This window comes from Corvus kubaryi, unplaced genomic scaffold (genome assembly GCF_017639235.1).
Source record: "Corvus kubaryi isolate FWS band 111438036 unplaced genomic scaffold, C.kubaryi_AGA036_p1.0 37398, whole genome shotgun sequence".
Lineage (NCBI taxonomy): Eukaryota > Metazoa > Chordata > Aves > Passeriformes > Corvidae > Corvus > Corvus kubaryi.
Window position 1 is genome coordinate 56,561,763 of NW_024581137.1, and position 25,217 is coordinate 56,586,979.

The following is a 25,217-nucleotide window of genomic DNA, read 5'->3' on the forward strand; positions in this document are numbered from 1 at the left end:
CCCCATTTGGGTGTGTGATTGTTTGGGACACCCCATTTCAATGTGTGTTTGTTTGGGGCACCCCATTTTGGTGTGTGATTGTTTGGGACACCCCATTTGGGTGTGTGATTGTTTGGGACACCCCATTTGGGTGTGTGATTGTTTCCTCAATGAGTTCAGCTGCCCAAAGGCAAGTCCCTGCAGATTTACCCCACATTTCCTTGTCTTTAGGCTGTAGCTAAGAAGAAGATAAAGCCTTAACATGGTGGAAGAGGCAGAGGTGCCTTCTAGGCTAGGAGTGGTTAACCCTAAAATCAAGTTAAGGTTGATGCTGACAGCCTTGGCCTCATCTTAAAATGCAGATTTTTACTCTGTTATCTCCAAGGGGTTTAGCACCTATTTATGGCATTTTTCATTTCACCTTTTCTGAAAGGGAAAGATGATTCACTACAAAGAAACAGAATGGAGAGTTCATCAGCATATTAAAGTTAATGGAAGGAGTGAGCCTTGCTGACCAAGTTATTAACAGCTCCCAGAGTTTTCAGGATCATTCACTGCCACCTGACACATCAGCTCTTTCCATGACAGAGCCCTTGGCCCCGTACACAAGCAATAATTTATGCATTGCACTTAGTGGTTTCCAGAAAGCCATTACCTAGCTTTGGTTCCTGCTTACCATCAGCAGACATGTGAGGTAAAAAAAAAAAGGGGATAAAATATAGGTTTGCTCCAGGAGAGCACAACAGCTTCTGCAGAGTTAGAAGGGGGAGAATTAAAGCAGTCAGAAGAGTACAAAAACTTTTAAATTAAGGATGTTTTAACTCTAACTCAAAAAGGATTCTTCTTACATTTTATAGTAATGTTCTACTTAGACTCGGGGATACTCAGCTGATTTTAAAGCCAAATTTGATGTCTAAAGTAATGAGGTAGGAAATTACACAGAAGAGATCAGTTGTAACTCTAACTTGATGAAAAATTTTCTCCTTCCCCATAAGACCAGTCTCAAATCCTCACTGTCAATTAGACCATGAACTCTTCAGCAACAAACTCAGCAGCAATTTAACAGCAAAGGATATAACTTGCTGTGGTACCACGGTCCCTTTACACAGCCAGAGTGACCCAGAGTCACATCAGTGTAAACAGAAATCAGATTTATTGCTGCACTAAGATTAGTGTAATTTACACAGTCCTCAGCGAGGCTTTCAAAAGGGTGTTTGTTAAGAACAAATGATGTGGTGTGTTTTCAACATTTCTGCATGTAAATCCTACTCAAAGAGCATTTATTGATTTAAATAATGCACCAGTGATTTAGTGCTTACCTAAAACGGCACTTTGTATTAATTCCCCACCCTGCTCACAGAAGTCTGCTCATTAGCAGCCCCGTGTCTCATAAGGGAAAAGACTCCCAAGCACTTAAGCTGACCACATAAACATTATCTGAGCTGCGGGAGGAGAAATAGCTGCTCTACCATCATGCCAAATCTAGTCATGTCTGCAAGTGTGTACATCCTTCTCTGTTCCAGGACAAAAGTCCAAGAGATAATGTGATTAGAGATTCCCATAAACTGCAAACAGGCTGCCACAGCTGTTGGCACAAGGCACTTGTGGTTTGATGAAACTCCCTGGGAAAACTCAGGCTCTTGAATTACTCACAATGTGAAATATTGACATTCTGGTCTTCTTACCAGGCAGATTCTGTCCTTCCAGGCTCACAGCTGCCTGCTTCCACTGGTGCTCCTGAGTGCTCAGAGGGTGATGGATAAGCAGATCCTGACCCGTCCCATGGATGGGCAGATTTCTTCTGTTAATGGTGGAGCAGGTTATAAAACCAATTACATAGTTCAGAGGAAAACAGCTGCACCAAAGCCAAACCAGCAGCTTTTGATTATTGCTACAAGCAAGACAGAACTTTTAATTCACAGGACTTCCTCAGAAGGTTTGTTTAAATTTCTATCCATTGCAGGATGAAAATAAAGGAGAAGTCAGTAAAAAGTGCAGATTATATGAAATCAGGGTACACTAGAGAACCCACAGTGCAGCATCATCACTGCCAGCACAGCTGGCTTGTGTCCCTAACCCAGGTTTGATCCTGGGTTCAGTGCTCCAGCCCCCATTCCTGAGGTATCTCTGGCAGATTCACAACCTCACCATAACCCCAGGAGGGTTTGGGATCAGTGGGAATGGCACGCCTAAATACTCTTAACAAATCCTGACTGTGGGACAGCAGCAGCTGGGTACCTGCTAATGTTGCTCTGACACATTTGTTTGCTTCCTCCTTCCAGCAGCCAAGGGTGCTGAACACCAAGGAGTCCCCAGTGCAGCCCCAAGCCCTGCTGTCAGTCAGTGACAGTCCTGTCATGGGGCCACGTGTGGATGTGATTGGTATTTCTGCTTAAACAGCCTGAAGTTATGCACAAAGGAACTGAGGAGTTATAAAAGAGTATTCCTGCTTTATCATTCCATCAGGAGAGACAGTCAGCAGGACAGGGATCACTGTCTGGAGGCAGCAACCATCTCAGATAATAGGGGAGAAGGAAGTGGAAGAGCAGATCTAAAATGATTACCAAGTGTGCTCCTCTAATTAATTTGTTTTGCCTACCTGATGTGTGAGTTGCCCAATCTTCTCTTCCAGCGTTTTCACCATTGCTTCTCGCTCAGCCACCAGCTCCCTGAGCTGCTCTATCAGGGAGTTTCGTTGCTGAATCTCATTGTTCAAGTGGTGCCCCATAATCTGCCGAGACTCCTTGTTCTCCTCCTCTTTCTGGCTCAGGCCCTTTAAGATCTCCTGCATTTGCTTCTGCTGGCTCTGGTAAAATAGAAACAGGTGAGATCTTTATTTTGCACACAATGATTACTTTAACCCCTCCAAGACAAATATCCATTTAGGAATGGTAGGGCAAGCCCCTGCCCTGCCAAGCCCATTCCTTGGTGGGAGCACACTGGTGTCACTGGTACCACTTTGGGAATTGGATTTGTTATGTTGACCTGAGCAATGGTCAGATACAATTTGCTGCCAGCTTTGCTGCTCAGTGTAGCAGAACACAGAGCAAGAAAGGCTGGCCTTTGACAAAGAAGTGACTTTTTTCATAAACTGAATGAAACTCAAGACTTCAATGAGCTTTTTGTGGAATTAGAACATGATCAGATTGTGTGACAGTGATATTAAAAGCTGAGGGTACTATGGGGTGACAGATATGAGGCCAGGCTGCTTCACCAGTGGGTTTTGGAGATTTTTTCCACACTGACAAATCTAATGCCTGTCATGCAGTTTGTTCTGTCAGGCCAACAACCTACAAGTAAAGTGCTTCTGTGATAGAAGGGATAAAAGAGATTAACCATTAACCAAATAAACCTGCATCTTTCTGTAATAATTTCAGTGGGAATACTCAGAAAAAGTGACAAGTGTTCTTTGGCTCCCCTGATCTGCTGGTCAGCACCCACATTCCCCACAGTGCCTGGTGTGAGAAGGGTGAATGCCAGCTGAGCTAAAACCTACTACCAACAGCAGCAAGGAAATCTGAGTGGTTTGAAACTAGTGAAGAGCTAGATCAGGAAACACAGAACTAACCCTGCTAAGAGGTGGCATATTCTCTAATATATTTGCTATTTTAATTGAGGAAGGCTGTTTAGAACCATGGCAGGACCATGGCAGCAGCCATTTATTTCTTCCTCAGCACCTTTGAGCCTTTGCTAAAACTCTTGGTTTTGAAGATGCCAAATCCTCTCAGTTCCAGCTACTGCAAGTGAATGTGCACCTGGTTTAGTACTCATGGTTCAGCTTGTGTGTTTTGGGCTGTGTAACAAAATAAATGGAAGTTTTGTTACAAACAAAAGAATTCCTGCAGGACTGCAGGCATTCTAAGGAAAAAAAAAGTCTTCCAGTGGAGCTGCAAGCAGAACAAAGAATACAGGCCAGCAACTTGGGTCAGGACTGAAGCCCTTCCTCTACCTACTTCAATCCTTCTGCAAAATGCTTATTCCAGCCCCTGCAGCTCAGAGCCACTTGACTGCCACTGTCACACCTGGGGCTGTCTCACAGCCCTTACATGACCTGATCCAAAATGCAAAAGGACTTAAGCTGACAAGGAAACCTCTGGCTGTCACAGTTGGATTCATCAGGCTCCTGTACACCCTAAGGTTGTGTGTGCCACGAAATGACATCATGTTTTATCACCTATAGAAAGAGGGCTGATCTGCAGGAGCTGGGACCAACAGACACAGACTGTACCAGCAAGGCATCTACGAGCTCATCATCGTGTTTCCCTTTCTCCAGCAAGGTTCCAATCTGTTCCTTCAGCATCTTCACTTCTCCACACAGCATTTGGTTCCTGGCTCTTGAGGCGTCAAGTTTTTTTTTCAATTCCTCATGGCTTTTTTGGAGAGCATTGTGTTGCCCGGCAAGTTTCTGCAGTGATGCAAAAGGAAATGAGAGTTATAACTCATCATGAAGCCCCAGGTGCTGTGGTGAGCAAAAAGAATCACATATTAGCTGGTAGAATCTCAAAAATGGTATTAGAATACTGTATCTTCCCTAAGGAAGTAGAAATTATAAATGCTACTTGCTGCCTGCTTGCCAGCATCCAAAAAGTCTGTCTGCTCAGGAATCCAGGGGGACTAGGCTGATTCTCCACTGTTCTGGATTCTGATTCTCCATTATTCTGTTCAAATGGAGCAGCCCAGAGCCCTACAGACCCAGGAGGTGTGAGGGATGTCTGTGTTTAGGATGAAGAACGCACACCTTGCCAAGGGGCGAGAGGGAGGCTACAGAGTTTGGGTGCAGCTGTAGCAGGGCTCGGCTGTGAAGTGGTGCAGAGCTTCCTGCAGCAGATCAGGTGAGTTTGTGGAATGGCTTTAGGTAGGGTGTAACACAACCTGAAGGCCAGACAAGTTGTTACACACCCCACACCCAAACAGCACTCTGTCAGTTCACAGGATTTTACCTCCAAAGAGTCTTTCTTTTCTTTTTCCAGGCTGCGAATCTTCAGCACGTTCTTCTCTTGGATTGACAACTTCCTTGGGCCAGCAAATGGCAGAAATCCCTCTTCCATCTCAAACAGTGAAGCTCTGATCTTGTTTTCATTCAACTTATGCTCCAGCTCTCGAACCTATGGCACAATAATGACAACTGACACAGAGTTTTACCAGGGGTACAGTGCAAAGAGGACACAGCCAAAGGCAGCTCAGATTATTTCTTGATATTATCATGGTTAACTAACACAGAGCAGTGTCTGGTCTTTCAAATTTAAATTTAGCTGCTAATAAACATGCAGATTTTAGGGCATCTGTGCAGGAAGGAGATTTGCCACCAGGCCTCTGGGACATCCAGGACACATGGGAGATCTGTGCCTTTGTGGAGTCATATGTGGAGGCCAGGCAGGCACTCCGGAGTATTTGGAATTGCTGCTGCATGAAGCCAAGTGAACTCAGCTTGTCAACTACTCACTGCAGGCTGCTTTCAGAGACAGTAGAGGGAACTGGGCACTGCCTCAGCTCAGTTCCTCTGCCCTTTTTTGGAGGAACCTGCCTCACTTTTGATCCAGTGACTGGATTTACAAGATCCCCACTGACTACAGAAGGGGCCTGAGGAGCCTGGCTCAGAGAGAAATCTCTCCATTACAGCAGAGAACAGTAGGAACAGTGTTCAGATGAACCCCAGGCAGGGGATATAACAGAAGGAAAAGGAATTTGCTCAAGGGAAAGCAGAGGTTAACAATCTCAGACAATCAGTGTGCAAAAAATCAGTTTGATGGCATATAAATAAACAGCAGAAAAATAGGAAAATTACGTGTCAGATTGCCTGAGAGAAGTTTTATTTAGATGCAGACAAAACAGCCTCCCTGCCTCCTGCTGACATTTCAGCTAAACTCTGCCCTTCAGAAGATTCAAGAGTTAAAAGATTTTACTGGAGCTCCCGAGGGAACAACTTGAAAATCTTATCTGGCCTCAATTCTTCCCATCTGACTCCAAGCACTGAACAAAGGTGTCTAAGTCAGAGCACAGACACTGACAGGGCTCCTTCTGTTCTCAGCGGAGAGAGGCACCTTCAAAACACCCTGGGACTTGAACTAGGCTGCCACAGCTCTCCAAGGTCACTGAACTCCTTCCTTTGACACAGATGTGAAAGATTCCCAGCTGAAATACCAAAGCTTGCAGAGCTGCAACAGAGTCATTAACATGGTCTGCACACATCAACACAGAGATGTTAAGAATTAATGAAGAACTAAGAGTACTTTTACCTCAAACTGAGGTGATATCTATACTTAGAAAGAGAATTCCAGCTGAACCATGCAGGGTTGTAACTCACCTTGGTTTGGAGAAGAAGAATTTGCTGAGCTCGTCCACGCCAGCTGCCAGAACGGGTCAAGAGACTTTGGATATTCACATCTTCCCCAACTTCATTGGCTAAAAGCTGGGAAAAAGGGATTGACATCAACAATAAGGCTTAAATAGATGTGTTGGGGAGAGGGGAGGAAACGAAACTCTCTCTAACAGGGAACACGAGCAGTTTTCAATACACACAATTATTTTTGATGTAATGAATATTTAACCATAACTAACCAGGAATAGAGAGATTGTCTTCATACACACCAGGAGTTGAGCCAATCTCCCTTGCAAAATTCGGACACAGCTGAACTTAGTATGAAGAGCAATTAAATTATTTATAAAAAGGTCAGAGCAGAGTTCTATTTTTAGGACCATATTCTCTACTCTGATCTGCATTGCAGGTTTCCTACATAAAGTAGGGACACCAAAGGAATCGGAGCACATAGTAACACTTAAATCCATCATGAATCAGAGGAAAAGGTTTTTCTGGATGTCACTCCAACAAACTCTTTAAACACATGCTTTAGTTCAAGCATGGCCTTTAATCCCATTGATTCCCATGGGACTGAAACCTGCATTAAAACTAAATACATAATTAAATGTATGGGAAAGCAGGAATGAACCTGGATGTAGGTCACAAACACTTCTGCAGATCTGGGACTTGGAAACTCTAAAGGATTTGTGTCCATTTTACAATGGAAATGCTGGACACAGTGGGAGCAGAGCACGAAATCCGTGTGTCCATGGGCACAGCTCCAAGGCAACCACCACATTTGTGTCTTCCCTCCCTCCCCACTCATCTGGACTAATTCATGGGGGCCAATCAAACCAAAAGCCTCCCAGCTTCCCAAGACTGGACCTCCTGCAGGGATCCCAGCCCCAGCCTGCACCCTGCAGTGGTACCTTTTGGGTCAGCTTCAGCTCCTGTTTCACAGACTGGAGCTGGTTCCGATATTCCGTCACTTTTAAATGGGCTGCGTTCAATTTTTCTTGCAACGCTTTCACCTCTGGACTTTCAGCCTTTGAAGAGAGGAATGTACTTGGTGAGAACAGAATACTCAGGGAAAAACTGAATGATTAAGATCCATGGATCCATCAGGACCACAGAAATTCTTTGTCCAGACCTAATTTTTGGGGTATGGAGGAGGTACAGGGGAATTTGGTCCCAGAACTGGTGACAGGGATACAGCCTTGCCATACAAAGGAGAGAGCTGAGTGTCAGCTGCTGACTTCCTCATTTCAATTACAATTCCTACCAAGTTTCCTTCCAGCATTTTCAGAGTTGATTCCTTGATTCCTGCAGCATCACCACCAAGGGAACGGATTTTTTCTCTGGCTGCCTGTAGCTGGAAAAGAACCCCATTGTTAGTGTAGAAAGGATGCAGAGAACAGCATCCTTCCATGGAGAATTAATTAGCAAAAAAGTATAACTTAGATGTTTATTTACTCTAAAAAAAAGCCCACCAAACTTAATTTTCCCTTGTTTTTAAACACAATCAGTAGGAAAACATCGTTGGTTTTTTCTTCCCAAAAAGTCATGTGTTATTTTACTGTAGAATAACTTCAGAAGATGTTTCTGACTTGCTGAGATGGGATCAGATTTCAAGTATGGAGACTTCTGAGATATTTTATCACCAAAAGTGCCTAAAATTAATGTTTATACACATAAATACAAATCCTGTCCAGCCCAGGATATTCCATAAAAAGCAAATGGCTCTACTCAGTAGAGGAATATAAAAGGAGAAATGACTACCTGACACCCTAAAAATGAGATTTAATGGGGTTAAGGCTCATTTTCCTTAGCTGGGAGCTCTAAAATAGCATTTTTTAATCCATGAAGAATAAAGACTCTGTCTCCCCTTGCTTGCCACAGCAAAGGAAGACAGACATACAACCCCTCCTGCTCTGAATCACGCCCTCTGTTGCTGTTGCAAAGATTTCTAAATGGATGAGAGTGCAGGAATTTGGGGCTGGAAAGGCCAGGAAGTGTTGCTTTAAAGGCTTGGGACTTCATGCTTTGAGGTGGGTGGAAAATCTTGATTATTTGCCTGAATGAAAGAAGGCTCTAAGGAAGAACTCCTTCATTAAAAGGGCATCTGGGGAAAAACTCACTCAGAGCCAGTTCTCATTTCACCCCTTTTGATGGGTTAAGGCCACTCTTTCTACCCAGTTCATAAAGTTTTGTAGTCAATGGACTGAGAATGAGGAATTTCAGCTGGAGCTGGCAGCTGCTGGCCCAAGTTCTAAGGAAATTTTCTGCAAACATCCCTTTGCTTACATGGACCACCCCTTGCCAAGTGATTGCTCGGCGGCCACACCTTCCATTCTGTTTGGGGAACATAACCATGTTAAAGCACTTATGATTTGCAGATTTTTCTGTTTCCATGCAAGCAAAGAGCTAAAAATTTATAAAATAACAGTGTTTTCTATCTATCACCCCACATTTTTGATAGATACCTCCTAGTGTCAAACATTGCTTTAATTTTACACATCATTTACATCTTCATCATCTTCCTGAAATGTTTGTGCTCCTTTCTTTTTGGGTTAAAATCTGAGAATATTTCAAGTTTCTGTTTGAATAATGGTGATTACACTTCTGCAGTAGGGGAGTAGAACCAAGTTGATTTTTCCTTAAGTTATTCATGAATTGCTCCACTACCTGTGTGATTTTGTAGGTCCCAAAGTACACCTAATACTTCTTTGCCAACCTGCCAACTGTTTGACAAGACCCCTCTGACCAGAACACTGTGGATTTATGCAGGAGTTCTCCAAAATTTAATTTAATCTAGGACTTCTTGATCTTTCAGGTAGCTGGGGTGCAATTCAGGTAGATGCATGACTCATCATCAAGTGATGGTGAAAGACTGAGTCAAAATGTATCTGTCAGCATTATTGATTCATTTAACTGACATCTTCTAAGAAAGCAAAGTTCAGGAAACAAAATAAAGATTATAAAAAAAAAATCACCAATACTGTGTAAGGAAGAGGAGCAGTAGCCAAAGGACAAAGCAAATACTGACATCATGACATCTCATTTTCAATTCAGCAGCCACCTGAGTAAAATTACTTCTGTGAAAGGTTGGCAAAAAGTCACAGTAAATCAGAAAATTTAACCTTCCTGAGTGAAGATTTGCTGTCTTATATGATATAGTTTGGTGTTGTCTCAGTTCTGTAAGTACTTATTCCAGAAAACAGCTTTTATTATGGGAATGACAAAAGCTTAGAAGAATAAAGAACTAATTACTGACTGGTATTAACGAGGTGGAAATGTAAGACAAAGGTGTGAAATTTGCTCCTCCTCACAAAAAATAAATAATAAGAGAAATATCATTGCCAGACTGGTAGAAAAGTCTCTGTGCTTCTACAAATGAATATTCCTACTTGCTGTTTAATAAATCCTTGTCTCACTATAACTCAGGGATATTCTTTCCTAGCTCCTCCTGTCTGCAGAGGTGAAACAGCTGAGGGCACACATCATGGACACAAATGACCACAACCCAAAGCAAACACAGATTTAAGAGCACATTCAACATGGGAACACGAATCAAACCCACTTTCTGTCCCAGAAGCTGGATTTCCATGTTTTAGGGTGCAAAAAGAGAACAAGAAAAACGCCTCACTTCTCGTTCCAGCTCCTTGACTTTGTGGTTCAGCTGCTTCACTCTGGTTCTCTCACTCTCAGCCTCAGCAGTTATCTCACGGTTCTTTTTGGCCAACTCAACTATTTTAGTGGCTGCCACATCTCCAGCTAAACCAGACACTCCTGCAAAGAACACATAAAAGCAGAGGACACATTTTACAGGCAGGATTCAGAATAGATGATGCTTTTGTTCTCTGTCACAATGTACTTTTATTGTCCCCTCCCTTCCTCTCAGAGCTGTGCCAGGCACTTAAATGAACAAGTGAGGGAAGAGATGTCAGAGGTGCCAGCTGGATGGGTTGATTCTTTGATTCAGCAGCTCCCCACGGCCACATTTCACACTGTAGCAACAGCCACGTGTCACAAGGCCACAACAGTGGTCACAGCAACATTATTACCTAGAGAGGGCAGCGGTGTTTCCTGCTCACTGCTGGGAAGGATGGTTAGGAACAGGATTTTTTGGCATTATCACAGAAAAAGACAACACTCTGCCTTGCCTGGTTGTTTACTACTGGACGAGTTGCTGGAACAGAGGTGTGAACATTTCTAGACATCTGTCCTCAAAGGTCAGGCACAATATTACAGTTGGGTCCTGGACAAGGTCCAGGAAATGTCATTGTGCCTATTTTTAACTCCCTTGGGATTACACAGGGAGCTTTACTGGATGACTCTTTTTAATTGCCCTTTTAAACAGCCATATCACTGGCTCCCTCATCAGGGAGGGTTTGATTAGAGCCACAAACAAAGCAAACCCCAGGCCTGGCTGCTGTGTCACCTGGCTCTGGCTAACATCACCCAGGTGAAAGAAAGCTCTTGGACAAGTGCAAAATCAATATCATGGCAAACAAAGTCCACTAAAACCTCCAGCTCAGCAAGGAACATGAGCCTGCAACAACAAACCCTTGGTGGGGGGTGTGAAGACAGAACTTGGTTGCTGTTGTTCCTCTTAACTCTTTCACACTCCTTCAGAGCCCTGCAGTAATGACTTTTCTCTGACCTCTGTGAAGGTTATATTCAAGAACTGGGGTGAGGTGAAGGGTGACAGATCACTCATAAGTGAATGCTGAGTTCCATGTAACCCCAGAGACATTAACAGAGTTACACAGAACACAGCTGAGAAGAGAATTTGTTCCTATGCCACTCTTTAAAAAACTTAAAAGAGCTTTAAACTTAAAATCTTTAATAAACTTACGTAAAGAACATAATTTTTTGTTTCAAAAGCATTTATTTAAAAGCACTTCAAACCAATTCATTATTTTTAAAAGCACTTCCACTGTTCTTACTCCTTCATGTGGTTTGTGTTTCCCCTCCCACCTAGGAGCTACTTCTACCTCAGTTTTCAGGATAAATAATGGCTGCTGAGGAATACAGTAAATACTAAACTTAGCAATGCCAGGATGGTCCTTCCATGTTAAATTGATGGTCTTCAAATGCATTGCACACACTCAACCAAAGCTTTTCTTTCCCAGGCATTGTGGGGATTGCCACAATGCAGACAGGGAAAAGAGAGGCAGGGGATTGGCATCAGCCAGAGAAGCTGCAACAGCACATCTGGCTCCTGGTCCTGACCAGGAAGAGTTTATCACCTCTCCTGCAGGCAAACGACAGCTGATTATTAAGAATTAAGGTGTAATTTAATGTTATTTAGTTCTATTTGTTGCTGTCCCCCTTCTCTTCAAGCCTGGTCATCACTGCTGTCCTGACCAACAGTGGCACCCAGTGGAGGAGGTGCAGCCTGCACATTTCGGTTTTCGGAGGACACAAAAGTCACTTTAGAAGCTGGGTTTTGCATTCATCCAGCATCCTGCTTATGCCTTGTTCAGGCAAAAAAATAAAAGGAGCCTGAATAAGGAATTTAACTCTACATAGCTGCAGCAAAGCTCTTTGACATTAACAGGATATTTTCCAAAATATGATTTCTACAAAACATCATAATTTTTATGTCAATAATAGCAAGTTTACTGTTCTGTGAGGAACAGGGATCACTGTGTACCCTAAAAAAGCGCTATTCTTTTCAGGGACAACTTTTTGTCATCTTCAAGCAACCCAACATGGTGAGAATACAAAGTTGCTGTGTTTACCCGACAGAGCCAACCTCTCCTCCTGCACTGTTTTCTGAAGCTGCTTTATTTCAAAATCTTTCTCTGACACCAGTTTGTAGAGTCTGCAGTTCTCATCCCAGACCTCTCGGAGCTGGTCCTGCAGCTGCTCATTCTCAGCCTCAAGGACACTAGGAAAAAATAAACCATAATTGCAAATAATATACAACTAGATGCTCCTAGGAATTAAATAATGAAACAACTGCACAGTAGATGGGCTGAGGTTACCAGGAGTGGGTTTACTGAATTAGGCAGAATATCCTAAACCTCAGATAAGAACACAAGCTGATTATCTGATCTATTCAGTTAACTTCTTCTTAAAAATAAAAAACTCCACTTTCTTGAGCTGTCTGGGGCAAAACGGAGCAGGTGTATCGAAGTTACCAAATAGTGTCATCTCAGTCTTACTTACCTGATTCTCCAGAGGAAATCGGGCAGCATTCAGCATGTGGGATATTTGGGCTTTCTTTTCTATAGTTTTGACAAAGCCAAGAGAAGCCAACAGAGCATCGACTACAAAGCTGCCCCTGGGGTCCTTTAAAAATGAATGTTTTAGAGCAATTCATAAAAGGCCAATTTCCTGTGTCCTCAGCTGATTCTCTTGGAACCCTGTGAGCATCGGTTTTTGTATTGTTAATGCTGCTTTTTGGAATTCATTTAGAAACAGAGACTATCAAAAAAAGCCCTCTGAACAGGAAGAAATAGCCCCGATTCTCCTATTCTTCAGTACATTTAGAAACATTTAAAGGTTTCATCTCTCTAAGACATCCAGAGAATTAGTAACTCTAATCTCTTTACTGCCCTTATATGATGGGTCCTCCAAACATAAAATCCAGGAGCTGTGGCTTCAAGGGCTCAGTTCAATTGTGGGAGTTCAGAATTATCTGAGCTCTCTGACACGGGGTCCTTGAGAAAACCTGGGAACCAATACAATTACCCACACACCGGTGCCACTTGGGCTGCCCACCTGACCCCAGCTGCTGCTGGTGGAAGATGTAGGTCTCCTGTGCCCTGTGATTCCCATGTGGAAGTTCCTGACACCCTGCAACATCTCAGATATCATCAGACTCCTAAATAAGGTGGATGAATTGACTTCTAGATTCTTATTTTCTACAGGGTAACCCTAAATATTTACGCTTTGGAGATTTGATTTGGATAAAGTACAGCTGTTACCTGTAGACACAGCCCAGTCAGGTAGCTCAATAATCATCACCATTTTTTTTTATTCCAAAGTTTTAGCAAGCTTTTAGCACCCATTGGACCTGAGAGCTTTTAAATACAGCCTTCCATCTGCCCATGTCAGAATAAATGACCCCTCAAAGCACTGCCATAAACAGCACAGTCAGTTTAGGAGAGGATCCACAATCCATAATTAAGAAATGCACTTGTGTTTCAAAGCTGGAAATCAAAGGGAGATCAAAGGCAGCTGTTTTCAAAGGAGAAGAAAGCAAGGAGCCAATGTGAGGAGAGGCAGAACAGAGTTATTCCCACATGAACCACTCAGAGAAGTGAGCAACAAAACTCAGATCCAATTAAAGACACTTGAACCAGAAGATTTTGGACAGTGGGGGATTAATACGAAAAAAGGGTTCTAAGCTCTTAACACACCTGAGCAGTGAAGTCTTCTGAGATCTGGAGTCCAAGTCTTGAGGAAAAGCACTTGGAAGAGGATGGACAGAAATCCCAACTGCACAGAGCAGGAGTCTCCTCTGAGGAACTTCCCCATCTCAGAGGGACTCTCCCCGTTAGAGTTGTAGCAGATCCACCTGAGTGCTTCAGCTACAGAAAATCAGCCAAAAGAAACAAACTGCAGAAGGTACCTCTTTTCACCCTCCTTCAAGGAATCAGAGCCAGGTGGAGCTTACGAGCAGGGCTCTGCCTGGAATTCAGGTGGTTTCCCAAATTGCATGCCCCATTCAGGCCAAAAAAAAAGTAAGCAATATAACTGTTATGGAATTGTGTCTTTCCCAACTCTTTTTACAGATTCTCCACGTGATGGGGAGGTTACTTAAATACATTCAAATACAGCAAATAGAGAAGAGAGGATAAAGTTACAGAGAGAACATAACAGAGAGGCAGAAATATCAGCTAAACACTTGCCTAAACAAGATTTGGGAGTAGGATGGGAGGAAGCAAAAAAGAATTCCCAAGGCTCGAAGAAAGGGAGACTTCTGAGAGGAGGGATGTTTTCCAAGTGCTGCTATAAACAGTAGTGACAAGCTGAAATCACTGCCACTGCAGGCCATATGGAGTCCTGTGATCCTGGAACAATCCTCTGATGTGTTGTCATGGGAATACTGCAGAATACATCCTGGTGAATCCCTTCCAGAAACAAATCCTGCCTGGATTTGATCACTCACAACCAGTCCTCTGCTGAATGTACACAAGCAAAGGACAATCCAGATAAATCTGCTACACCTGCCATGTCAGACGGGGACTTTTGACAGTCAGTGACAAAGAAACAGAGGTAAACAACAACTCTGGGATTACTCAGGCATAAAGAACTGAACTCTAAATGCTGGGCTTTCCTGTACTCTGCACACTGCCCATGATGTGCCCTGGGAGCACCCAAATCCCTTTCCTCCACCAAACATCTGAACTATGGGAGTGTGCTCAGTTTTTTTCCTCTCCCCCCTCTCAGGCTCAGTTTAAAGGCACAGAAAGGTACAAAATTAATTTCTGGACATAGAGCAGCAATAGGGGATATACATCATAAAGTCACCCCAAGACAGGGAATCAGCCTCCCAAAAATTTTTTTAAAAATCAGATTTCCATCATAATCTTCTACAGATTATCAGGACAAAATGTTGAAGGCAAGAGGACAGCTGGTAGAGATCAGATCAGGAGCTTAACTTGGCAAATCAGACAGCTCTGGTGAGGCACCAGTGTGTCAAGGAATTTCTTCACCTGGCTTCACCACAACCACAGAGCAAAGCCCTGAACAGCCAGCACTGAAGACACCTTTGGGGTATGTCCAACCTCTGACCTGTTCTAGTTTGGAAAAGAAGGATTAATTGGCTCAGAAGGAAAGGTTGACTATATCCTGGGAGGAAGAGAAATGATCTGAGCTGGGGTTTCAAATCTCCTCCAGTACTCAGCAAAAAAGGAAAAAAACAAGATTAAGGGAGATCCATCCCAAAATGCCCAATGTCCTGGTATTCTTGTGATCCACTAAATCAGGATATGTTGCAAGGAAGGCCCAGGGAGCTCTCTTCTGCACTCCAGGCCTGTGGCTTGCTCCCAATAGCTGCTTTGCCTCTATCCATCCTTGGAAATTATTCATGTAGGGAATCTGTTTGCTTAAGGCTAGGCAGGAACTAACCAACAGTTCAGAGGATGCCAGGGATCCCAAAAGGCTGGATTTTGCCAGGTAGTACCTGGCTGCCCCTCACATGTCACCCTCAACCCCTCTGTCCTTCATTTGTAGAACACTGATTATAAAGAGCACAGCACAATGCCCTGAGGATAATTAGGATAATCCTGCTCCTCAGGATAATTAAAGCCCAGTGTGTGAAGACAGAAAGTGTCCTGCCAGCTTAATAATATTGAGTTTCATGAGATCATAAACAAAATATACTTCAGTGACTTCCTGAAGGAATGGTGCTGCCACACCTTTTTACCTTTTGCTGGCATCTTCATTTGCAGGGGGTCCTATTTTAAACAGATTTAGATCATTCAGGGCTCTTAAAGTCTCCCTAGTGCTGCCGGTGTCCCTCTGACTGTTCTGCTTTTCCTTCTTCCTCTCCATCACATTTTGCAGCCGCCTTTGCTGTTGCTCCTGATAAGCCTTAAACTGGCTTTTGAAATCTTCATTCACTTTTATGTCTGGCTCCATTGTTTACTAAAAGCAGAACAAGAGGAAGAGACAGAGAGCAGAGATCAGCACTGCTTTGAAAAACACTCCCTTCTGGCAGCTGCTCTGCAGCTTTTCCTCCCTGACCTCTGCCCAGTCTCCCACCACCTTCTCCTCCTCTCCAGCCCCACGGCGTTGCTTCAAGTGCCTTTTTCCATAAATGGCTTTTAAGCAGCCCTAAAAAAAAGGTTGTCGGGTCTTTTTCACTCCAGAATTCAAAAAGCAACGTTTCAAAATGTTCTTAAACAGATCTGTTTAAATAAACATTTTAACAGAGGAGCAGGTTGGGGCCAAATCCAAGAGAACGTGGTAGCCACGTCACACTGGCTAAAGGGAGCACAGAGTGCTTGGGACCATCAGCCTCCCTGCCCACGTCCAGGAAAGGTGGAAATGCCCCCATTTTTGGGTTAATGGGGGACTGACAGAGGAAGAAAAATCATTTTTTTCCTTATGCTCCCTTTGGGCAAGACAAGAGTGTAGCTTACACCTGTCCTCCAAATTTCTAATCACTGAGTGATAACGTTAAGTAACTAAATAATAATGTATTAATTATAAAATATATTTAATTATAAAATATATTATTAATGGATATTTTTAAATAATCATATTGCTACCCAAACCTCCTCTTAGAGAGTTTATCAGAAAGTTTTCTGATAAATTCCAGCCTCTTTCTCCTTCTGTTTGACATTTATTGTCAGCAAAAAAACCCTGCTGCACCTTTGGTCTAGAAAAACCAATCTGTAAATAAGGCTCTTCAAAAGGCTCGCCCTGCACTGAGTAATTAACACAGGCCCTTTCCCACACTGAGGGAAATCCAATTATCCTGATTAAGGCACCAAAATGCAGCGTGTCCCTTTGTGCCAGTGTGTACCTTACGGGCAGAGACTCACCTGGACAAGGTGCACTGAGGACTGACAAGTGCAAAGAGCAGAGTCTGGTGCCTGCACACAGCCCACAGGGCTCTGGGCATGAGAGATCAAAGAATTACGGAATCATTGAGGTTGGAAAATTAATTTTAATTGATTAAAGTTGATTCTGAGATTTGGGGAAGGCCTGTAGAGATAAGGAGTCAAATCCGTTTACTTAAGGAAACTTCATAGGAAATTTAGACAGCCCTTCTGGTTTCAGTAACCTTTGGGTTGATAAGTAAATTTATAATTAGATTGGCCCCCACTAATTGGGTGGGTTTAGCCACTGACCTTAAAGATAGCAAAGATAAGCAAGAACATCTTCCAACAGTAGTTGTCTCTCTTCTGAAAATATCCTAGAATTCTTAGTAGCTATTTCAGGCCTTAAATTACCTTCATAATTTTTCTCAGGATTTTCTTTACTTAGACTGCATTAATGATTGATTCATCTATTCATTTATTATTTATTTTACTTATCTATAGGGCAGAAATGTGCACAGTACTCAAGGTGCAGCTCCATCACACCATGCCACAATAGAAAAGCCCTCTAAGATCCTCACACCCAACCATTAACCCAGTACCAAACCTTGTCCCCAAATGCCACTTCCATGGTGATTCCAACACTTCCCTGGGCAGCCTGTTCCAACGCCCGACCACCCTCTGGGTGAAGAAATATTCTCGAATATCTCATCTAAGCCATCCCTGGCTCCAGCCAGGCGGGTTGGAGGGCTCCAAGGCAGGGTCACCTGGAGCGGGGGACACAGGAACTCATCCAGGTGGCTTTGGAAAGTCTCCAGAGAGGGACATTCCACGCCCTCCCTGGCCAGCCCTTTCCAGCCCTCTGCCGCCCTCAGCGTAAAGAATGCCTTGGTGGTTTTGAGGCGGAACTTCTTGTGTTTTCGTTTATAAATTTTAATTGCCAACCTGTAACTGTAACCGCCATCCTCGCCCTGTGACCTGCCAGGACCTGGTCCTGCAGCGCCGCGCTGTTCCCCCATCCCGGGAAACTCCTGCCCGCTTTCCCCCCACCCCCCTGGCCTACCCGAACCGGCTTCCCGAGGGCACCGGGAGGGTCCCCCCGGCTGTCCCCGTTGGCTGCTGGGCAGCGCCGGGCCCGGAGATGCGGCCCCGGCCCCGCTCCGGGCCCCGCTCCGGGCCGGACGCGGTGCCCATGGCAACGGGAGCGCGCGCGCCCTTCCCCTCAGCGCAGCCGCCATGATGGCTCCCCCCACACCGCTCCTGTCACCGCCATTCCCGCAACTCCCACACCAATCCCGGCCCCTCGGAGCCTCGGGAGCGGCTCCTTCTCCCCCCTTCGCGGTGGTAGGCAGAGGAAAAGGCGTCGGCGCCCCTCCCCATCCCCATCCGTGCGGAAGCCGCCAACGGCAACAGGGTGATAGCAGCAGGGAATCAAGGAGAGCACCGGCTTGGAATTCACTTTCCAGGAGCGCAGCAGCCTCCTCAGGTGATTTTTATTCAGCTAGAGCAGCTCACGCCATCCCTCTGCAATGGGATGAACGGGAGTTTCCCCCCAACAAATGCATAGGCAAACAGTTGTTACCTCCACTGCTCACTTTTATTTGTATTTAATCTCCCCCTGCTCTGTACAACAGGTCACAGACAGGTGCAGTTTGTGTACCTTGAGATATCTGTAACATCCGAGGCTGTCACCATGGAATGTCAGCTAACAGGAGAAAATGTGCTTTTTTAGCAATTGGCTTTTATGTTCGTGACTGCTGTTGGAGGTACAGGGGGGTTGAGTGTAAAATAACTCACAGAGAAGGGTTTTAATACCTCAAAGGTGATGAGGGGAGCGTTTCAGATTTAATGTTTTTAAATTTTCCATGGGGAGCAGTACCATATAAATCAGCAAGATCATACACTTTAAAAGCATTAAAACACCAAATTAAGGTTTAGTTTTCACAGTATGTATTTTAAATGTTACATTTAAATGTTACTCAGAAGAACACCTTAAATAAAGTTACAAAATATCATAATCCAAGGGGCTGATATAGAAAAAGAGGGAAGCCTGTGTCTTCATTAACAACGAATAAATATAACATTTAAATAGCTGCAACATACTTATCTCATGCCTTAAATAAAAATAGATGTTTATATATCTCTCTCAATATTTTAGAAGTCATTTAGTGCTACTGGAAGCTTCTAAATTACAAAGTTGGACACAGAGGATAGAAAATGACAGCAAGGCATTCCTGACACTCCCTGACAGGAGCCAGTTCAGACATCACGGGTTTGGGCAACGACAGCAAAAGAAGTCACCAGTTTTAGGACCGAGTTGAAGGAGAAGATAAAGGGATTGCACTCCACTATGTCCCCTAAAAACTGGGATGTGGTGGTGTCACTCAGAGAGAGCCAGACCCCAATACCCGCTCCCCCAGTGCACATTCTGAGGCTGCCAGGTTCAGCACAGTGTACCATACACAAAATAGGACAATGCTCTAATGCCATATATTATTTGTTTTCCTCAAGAACTCCTCAATAGGAGGTTTGGAGCTGCAGTGTACAGGCCACCCCACCAGGACAGGGATTTCAGACAGCTTCCCACTATTCCTTGGGCTTCCCCATGTAATCCCGGAACATGGAATACAGCACGCCTGCAAGACAGAAAAAAAAAACCCACAATTAAAGAACTGTGTTAAATGAGAAATAATGGATTTAAAAATATGAACAGTAAGAGATGTTCTCGGCAAGACAGAATTTCCCTTCCTCCTCAGCTGTATTTTTTTAATAGCAGTGATGAACACTACAAAAATCTTCATATACAGAGAAACTGTATGAAAATATGCCATCTATGAAAATGCAGATCCTGAGCTAATTCGAGTTGATTTTGTGGCCAAAGTCAAGCTTTTCTGTTGTTCCTGCTGGGAATACAGTATGGACAAAGAGCGTTTCATGGGATATACATTTACACACAGATGAGACCTGGGATGTACAGATCAGGGGCACAGTGTCTCTGTACTTTCAGAGACACAACTGCAGTCCTGAAAATATATATATACACATATATAAAAATAAAAATAAAAATATAGAATATCATGGTCTACACACGCTGTAGATCTTCCAATGTATTAAATTCAGAAACAGCAACATATTTACAAGGGAAAATATTAGTGTCAGATGAATGTTTCGTTTTTTTGGCCTCTAAAAGGCAGAGAAATAGAACCTCACATTCCATGTCTAGACATAATCAAAACTGCTACTCTGAAATTAAACACTTAAGTACATAAAATCAGATTACTCCAGAAAGGCTGGTCAAGCACCAATAAGGAGCACAAACATCCTGAAATCAATGTTCTGGATACTTCCATCCCGAGGCCGTGCCATGTACACTGCATTATCCACTGGGAGAGATGCAAGAGGCTCTCCATGGGTTGCCGCTCCCAAGGACAGCTCCCATTCCATACGTACCACACGTCAGGGCTCCCACGGCGAAGCCCTGCGCTGCCACGCGCATGTGGATCAGGTGAAGAGACATTTTTGTGTCACCTCTGTGCTTCAGCCTGTACAGCCCGTAGCCAACCACAGCGGCGAAGCCGGCCATCCCTGCAAGGCAAGGAGAGCACCCCTCTGAGTGGAGATCCGGGGCATCGGGAGGAGTGAAGGGACCCACCTAAACAGAACAGCCTGGAAATCACTGAGCTGTTTAGGTTGGGAAAGACCCTTAAGATCATGGGGTCCAACCATTCCCCCACAACTGTCAAGGCCACCACGACACCATGTCCCCAAGTGTCACATCTATACAGTTTTTCAATCCTTCCATCAATGGTGACTCCACCACTGCCCTGGGCAGCCCTTTCCCTTGAAGAAATTTTTCCTAATATCCAGTCTAAACCTCCCCTGGGACAACTTGAGGCCATTCTCTGTTATCCAAAAATAAGCCTGTTTTGGTCTAACCCCTCTGGTTTTGTGTAGTGGTAAATCCTGGCCCATCTCCTGGTTTCACTCCAGTGCCACCTCACTCAATGCACAAGTCAGTGCAGGGAAGAGCAAGAGACTTCCAGCAGCATTAAAATGCCAAAGGAGCAGCTCAAGGTGTCAGAATTCCCTGGATATTTTTCAGGCAGAACCAGGGCTCCTTGCACCCCCTTTCCTGGCTGGACACTCACACCCAAGACCCCAGCTCAGCTGCTGCTTGGACTCTCGGCGTGTGGATGCTCCCTGATGTACCCACTGGCCTGCTGCAGTTGCTGTTTTGGGCGTTGTCACATTTGGCCAGGTGCCACGAGGGCAGGACAAGTCACATGTTATTGTCCCCAAGCTGTGAGGAGGGAGGCTCTGCCAGGTCTCTTTCCCAGGGCCAGAATTCACTGATAGTCCTTCAGCAGAGCAAATAGCCCCCAGCTTTGCCAGCTCCAACCTCTGAACACTGATGCTCTCACAGAATACATGGCAGCAATGCACAAACTCTTCCAATTCCATCCATTTCACTCCATTTTTAGGATTATTTGCACAGTTCAAAGGTGGCTGCCAAGTTTTAAGCACTGTGTATAATTTACTGAGCAGAGCACAGGCAGTTTGTCTCCCTGAGCTGGAGCATTGCCAGTGCCACCAGGAAGCTATAAACACTTAATTCCTGTGGCACCTTCATTAAATACCAATTAAGAGTTTTAGGGCGTTCAAGCTCTGACAGAAGGCCAAAGGTGAGTTCTGACAATCTGCTTCGGGGAACTGGAACTCGTGGAGGTCATGATACTCCTGAGCAAGGTGGAGACAAAGTCCTGTGACCACGGAACCGGTGACGGAAATCTGCTGGCAAACGCTCGGAACAGTTCACCCCAAGTGACCCTGCTGCTCTCCATTTAAGGTGGCTGGCAATCAAAACGTGTCTCGTGTCAGACAAAAGCTGATCCCTGCTCCCCTCAGAAGCTTTTTGGGGGTCTCAGCAGAGAGGCTGCAAACTTCAACAACTTCCTCAAGCTGGGTAACATAAAATTTATTTACAAAATGCATTTTGAACTAAGTCATGGCAGCAGAGGGCTGAAACGTTTACCAGACAGGCTGTAATTTAAATCCTTCTAGTTTGTATTTTGATAGCTTTTAAGTCACTTTGTAGTGGTCACATAATTCCCAGGAACTGTGCTCCAGAACAGCTGCACAACACACTCCTTAACCACCTGACAGCATCACTTTAACGTGTTTTCTAACCTCACCTAAAAAGCCTTTCAGGGTTTGTTAGTTTGGGGTTTTTTCTTATACTTGGAGGTTGTGAGTTTTTTTATTTAAGGTAACAGACCTCATTAATTTCCCTCTTTCTTGTAGGACAAATATTATGGGGAAGTAATTTCTAAGTGATTTCCTGTTCACAGAAAAAAGGTGAACAGTGATGGTGGTTGCCCTGTCGATTGTGCAAACACATTTCTTCATTTTTGAACTCACCAATGGGCACAAATGGCGTCTCCTTAAATTTTCTTATCAGCTTCGAGGTCTGGCTGGTGTCTGCCTCATACTCAGAGAAAACGGATTCCTGGCTGGGTGACATGGTGGCTGTAAAGACAAAGAGCCTCGCTTCAGGTTTTGGAAACTCCAAATTCAGAGAACCTTTAGGAAAAGAAAATCCTTTGTGTATTCCACCAGTCACAAATATCCAGGTAGTGAGATATAAGAACAGGAGCCATGGACAGATGGTTTAATTCAAGTGAAGCCTTGGGAAGCAGGATTGTTGCTTACCAGGAGAGACAAGAACCAGTACAAAACCAAATAAAGTAGGAAAGCAAAAAACTTCTGCCATCTGCTTTCACACCATTACAGATCCCAGTGACCTTCCCATGCTCACAGGCAGCCACAGAAAGCTTTGGTCACTGCCTGCCTTTCCTTTTAAGAATTCCATGCCTCACCACTCCGCTTGGCTTTCGCAGGCTGGTCCTTTATGGCAGTTCTGACCTCAGCAAAGCTTACTTCTCCCCTCTCGTTCCCTCCCGAGAGCAGCAGCCACAGCATTCGGGTTGGGAAACACAAGCCGCTGCACAAGGTCAGCCCCGCCTGGCAGCTCCTCAATCACTACAGCCTATCCCACCTCAACACAATTCCAAATTCCTGATGGAGAACACAGGGATGGAAAACGGCCACCACTGAGGAGCTGGAGGAAGTCCTGAAGCCCTCAATAGGTGCAGACTCGTGTGGGGACACATCAGGAGGAGAAATCACACACAAGCAATTTCTCACCTTCCCCCGAGGAAAATAAAAAGCAGTAAGAGCCCTGAGAAGGGCTCCACTCACAAAACCATCAGCACCAAAGTGAGACCATCCTCCAGAACCTCCCAGCTTTCCGTGCTGGGAATTACACAGATTACACCAAAACCTGTTCCCTCCTCAGTGCTCGGCACAACCATCGTTCAATTAATGACAATTTCTGCCCAGTGACACCACAGAGGGCCCCGCTAGAAAAATCTCTACTGCTATTATTCAGGTTTGCTGCCAACAGCAAAACACAGCTCAGGGGCACATGGAAAGGCTCCAAGCTCTCAGAATAAACCAAGAGGAATTTCATTAAGCAGAGGCCAGTAACCATAGGCAGAGGAGACATTTCAAAGGTGGCTGTGCTCTCTGGTTACGCAGCATTTAGTGCACGCCCATGTGAGCAGACTGACTGGTTTTCAAACCATTTCCTCTGCAAGGCCACAGGATTTGGCCTCTCTATGCCTGCTATAACCACCCTTATTTGCTAAATGTAAATTATAATTTTAGCCTGACTCATTCAGAGAAGGAAACAAGAGTTCTCTACCACTCAGCAAAGGAGGAGACAGCCAGAGGTTAGATTTACACAAGAAAACTATATTAAAAGTGAAACAATTCATCCACCACGAGAAGTTTCTGTGACCTTCAGCTCAGACCAAGATGAGCACAGGGCAGAGGAAACCATGTGAAACACACGGCCCGGCTGCCCTGACCTTGCCGACACCGAACAGGGAGGTCAGAGCACCTGCGTCACCCACGGGGGACACTGAGGGAGGACCATGGGTGGGAAGTTGACAGGTCCCAGCATCCCTCCCGGCAAGGTGGAGGCTCTAGGTACCCCCAGGCTGCCTTCCGCCTACCCAGCTCCACATGGGGATCCTTCCCCACTCCAGCCCCAGGCCCCCGCACCCCACACAGGGGCTCTTCCCCAAGGCAGCCCCACTCACCTTCACCGCACTCCGGCCTTCCGCCCCAGGTTCCCGCACCCCATATGGGGCCTCTACCCCACTCCAGCCCCAGACACTTTCACCCCACATGGGAACCCTTCCCCGCTCCAGCCCCAGGCACCCGCAGCCCCCTCCAGAACTGTGGCTGTGTCCCTGGCTGTGCCGCGGGTGCCGCCCGCCCCAGGCCCGGCTCTCACCGCAGCGATCCGATACCGGCCGGCGTCTGCCGCGCCTAGCCCCGCCCCCGCCCCTTATTGGCTGCCTACGCCCCGCCCCTCAGCCGGGACCACAACTCCCAGCGTGCTGCGCGCCCGCGCGCTCGCCAACAGCCAATCCGGAAGGCGCCCGGGGCCACCGCTTCCTTATACGGGCGAGGGGGGCGTTGACGTAAGTGCGCGGCGCTGCGCATTGCGGCGGGGCGGCGGTGGCGCGGGGCGGCCGACAGGGGGCGCTGCGGGGCCCAGCCCCGCCTCAGTGGCGGCCGGCGCGGGTTCGCGGTGCCGAGAGCAGAGCTCGGGCTCTGGTTTAGCCCCCAAACAGGGGGGGTCGGCATCGTCTGCAGGGTGCAAAAACAGGGTGGAAAAGCTGTGGCTTCTGCAGCTTGTCTGCTTTTCGCTTCAGAAACCTCTCGTGTTGTCACACTGTGACGCGGAGTCAGATGGAGTGACAGGACAAAGGCGAACAGTTTGAAATTAAAAGACGAGAGCTGTAGATTAGATATTGTGAGGAAATTGTTCCCTGTGAGGGTGGGGAGGCCCTGGCACAGGGTGCCCAGAGCAGCTGTGGCTGCCCCTGGATCCCTGGAAGTGGCCAGGGCCAGGTTGGACATTGGGGCTTGGAGCAGCCTGGGATAGTGGAAGATGTCCCTGTGCAAGGCAGGGGGTGGGACGTGTGCGGGAAATCCCGCTATGAAAAGCGTGTGTCCATAAAGGAGACAGAGCAGTGCAGCAACTTATTCGAATGAAGGGAGAGAGGCCGCTGGGGCACACGCTCTCGAGGTTTCGGAGGGCGCAGCCTCCTTCTATCCCAAACTCTCGGCCGCACGTTGTCCTCTTCCTTTCCCCATTGCTGAGGTACCAGGAAGGTGCAGCCTTCCCAAACTGCCTACCACATACTCCCCCTTACACATTATTTGTCCCCTAAGTTTAGAAACTCAGGGTTGTGTTGCCCCATTTGTCTGTTTGAGGAGTCAAACTGTCTGGGTGGTAACAAACCTGCAGCTTGAAGCTGGTGGAGACATTAAGATGTTAACACCCATCCCTTCACGCATGG

The 25,217-nt window shown here is 45.5% G+C and overlaps 2 protein-coding genes across 9 annotated transcripts in view; both read right to left on the bottom strand.

The window, feature by feature from the left end:
* Window positions 1-17,934, bottom strand: part of CCDC13 (coiled-coil domain containing 13) — a 27,813-nt gene extending 9,879 nt beyond the window's left edge. For 3 of the 6 annotated variants that reach the window (XM_042044004.1, XM_042044005.1, XM_042044002.1), the window contains exons 1-12: window positions 17,846-17,932; window positions 16,786-16,857; window positions 15,663-15,883; window positions 12,025-12,173; window positions 9,924-10,066; window positions 7,560-7,649; window positions 7,207-7,323; window positions 6,284-6,388; window positions 4,920-5,084; window positions 4,208-4,384; window positions 2,579-2,785; window positions 1,665-1,780 (exon numbers count right to left, since the gene is read on the bottom strand). In XM_042044004.1, the coding sequence (XP_041899938.1) occupies window positions 1,665-1,780; window positions 2,579-2,785; window positions 4,208-4,384; window positions 4,920-5,084; window positions 6,284-6,388; window positions 7,207-7,323; window positions 7,560-7,649; window positions 9,924-10,066; window positions 12,025-12,173; window positions 15,663-15,877 (1,484 nt within the window). In that variant the 5' untranslated portion in view covers window positions 15,878-15,883; window positions 16,786-16,857; window positions 17,846-17,932. Of the gene's footprint in view, window positions 1-1,664; window positions 1,781-2,578; window positions 2,786-4,207; window positions 4,385-4,919; window positions 5,085-6,283; window positions 6,389-7,206; window positions 7,324-7,559; window positions 7,650-9,923; window positions 10,067-12,024; window positions 12,174-13,650; window positions 14,717-15,662; window positions 15,884-16,785; window positions 16,858-17,845 lie in introns of those variants that run through there. The other 3 variants (XM_042044006.1, XM_042044003.1, XM_042044007.1) reach the window with 3 other exon arrangements.
* A 781-nt stretch (window positions 17,935-18,715) lies between these two features.
* HIGD1A (HIG1 hypoxia inducible domain family member 1A) lies at window positions 18,716-24,202 on the bottom strand. 3 transcript variants are annotated; one of them, XM_042044013.1, is made up of 4 exons: window positions 24,143-24,202; window positions 22,201-22,308; window positions 20,233-20,367; window positions 18,716-19,418 (listed from the first exon to the last, which is right to left on the bottom strand). In XM_042044013.1, the coding sequence occupies exons 2-4, from the start codon at window positions 22,301-22,303 to the stop codon at window positions 19,369-19,371; spliced, it is 288 nt and encodes a 95-aa protein (XP_041899947.1). In that variant the 5' UTR covers window positions 22,304-22,308; window positions 24,143-24,202; the 3' UTR covers window positions 18,716-19,368. The 3 variants fall into 3 exon arrangements, with proteins under 3 accessions (XP_041899947.1, XP_041899946.1, XP_041899948.1); XM_042044012.1 differs by having other exon boundaries at window positions 22,201-22,362; window positions 24,143-24,187; XM_042044014.1 differs by lacking the exon at window positions 24,143-24,202 and adding an exon at window positions 23,946-24,039.
* Between the last annotated feature and the right edge of the window lie 1,015 nt (window positions 24,203-25,217).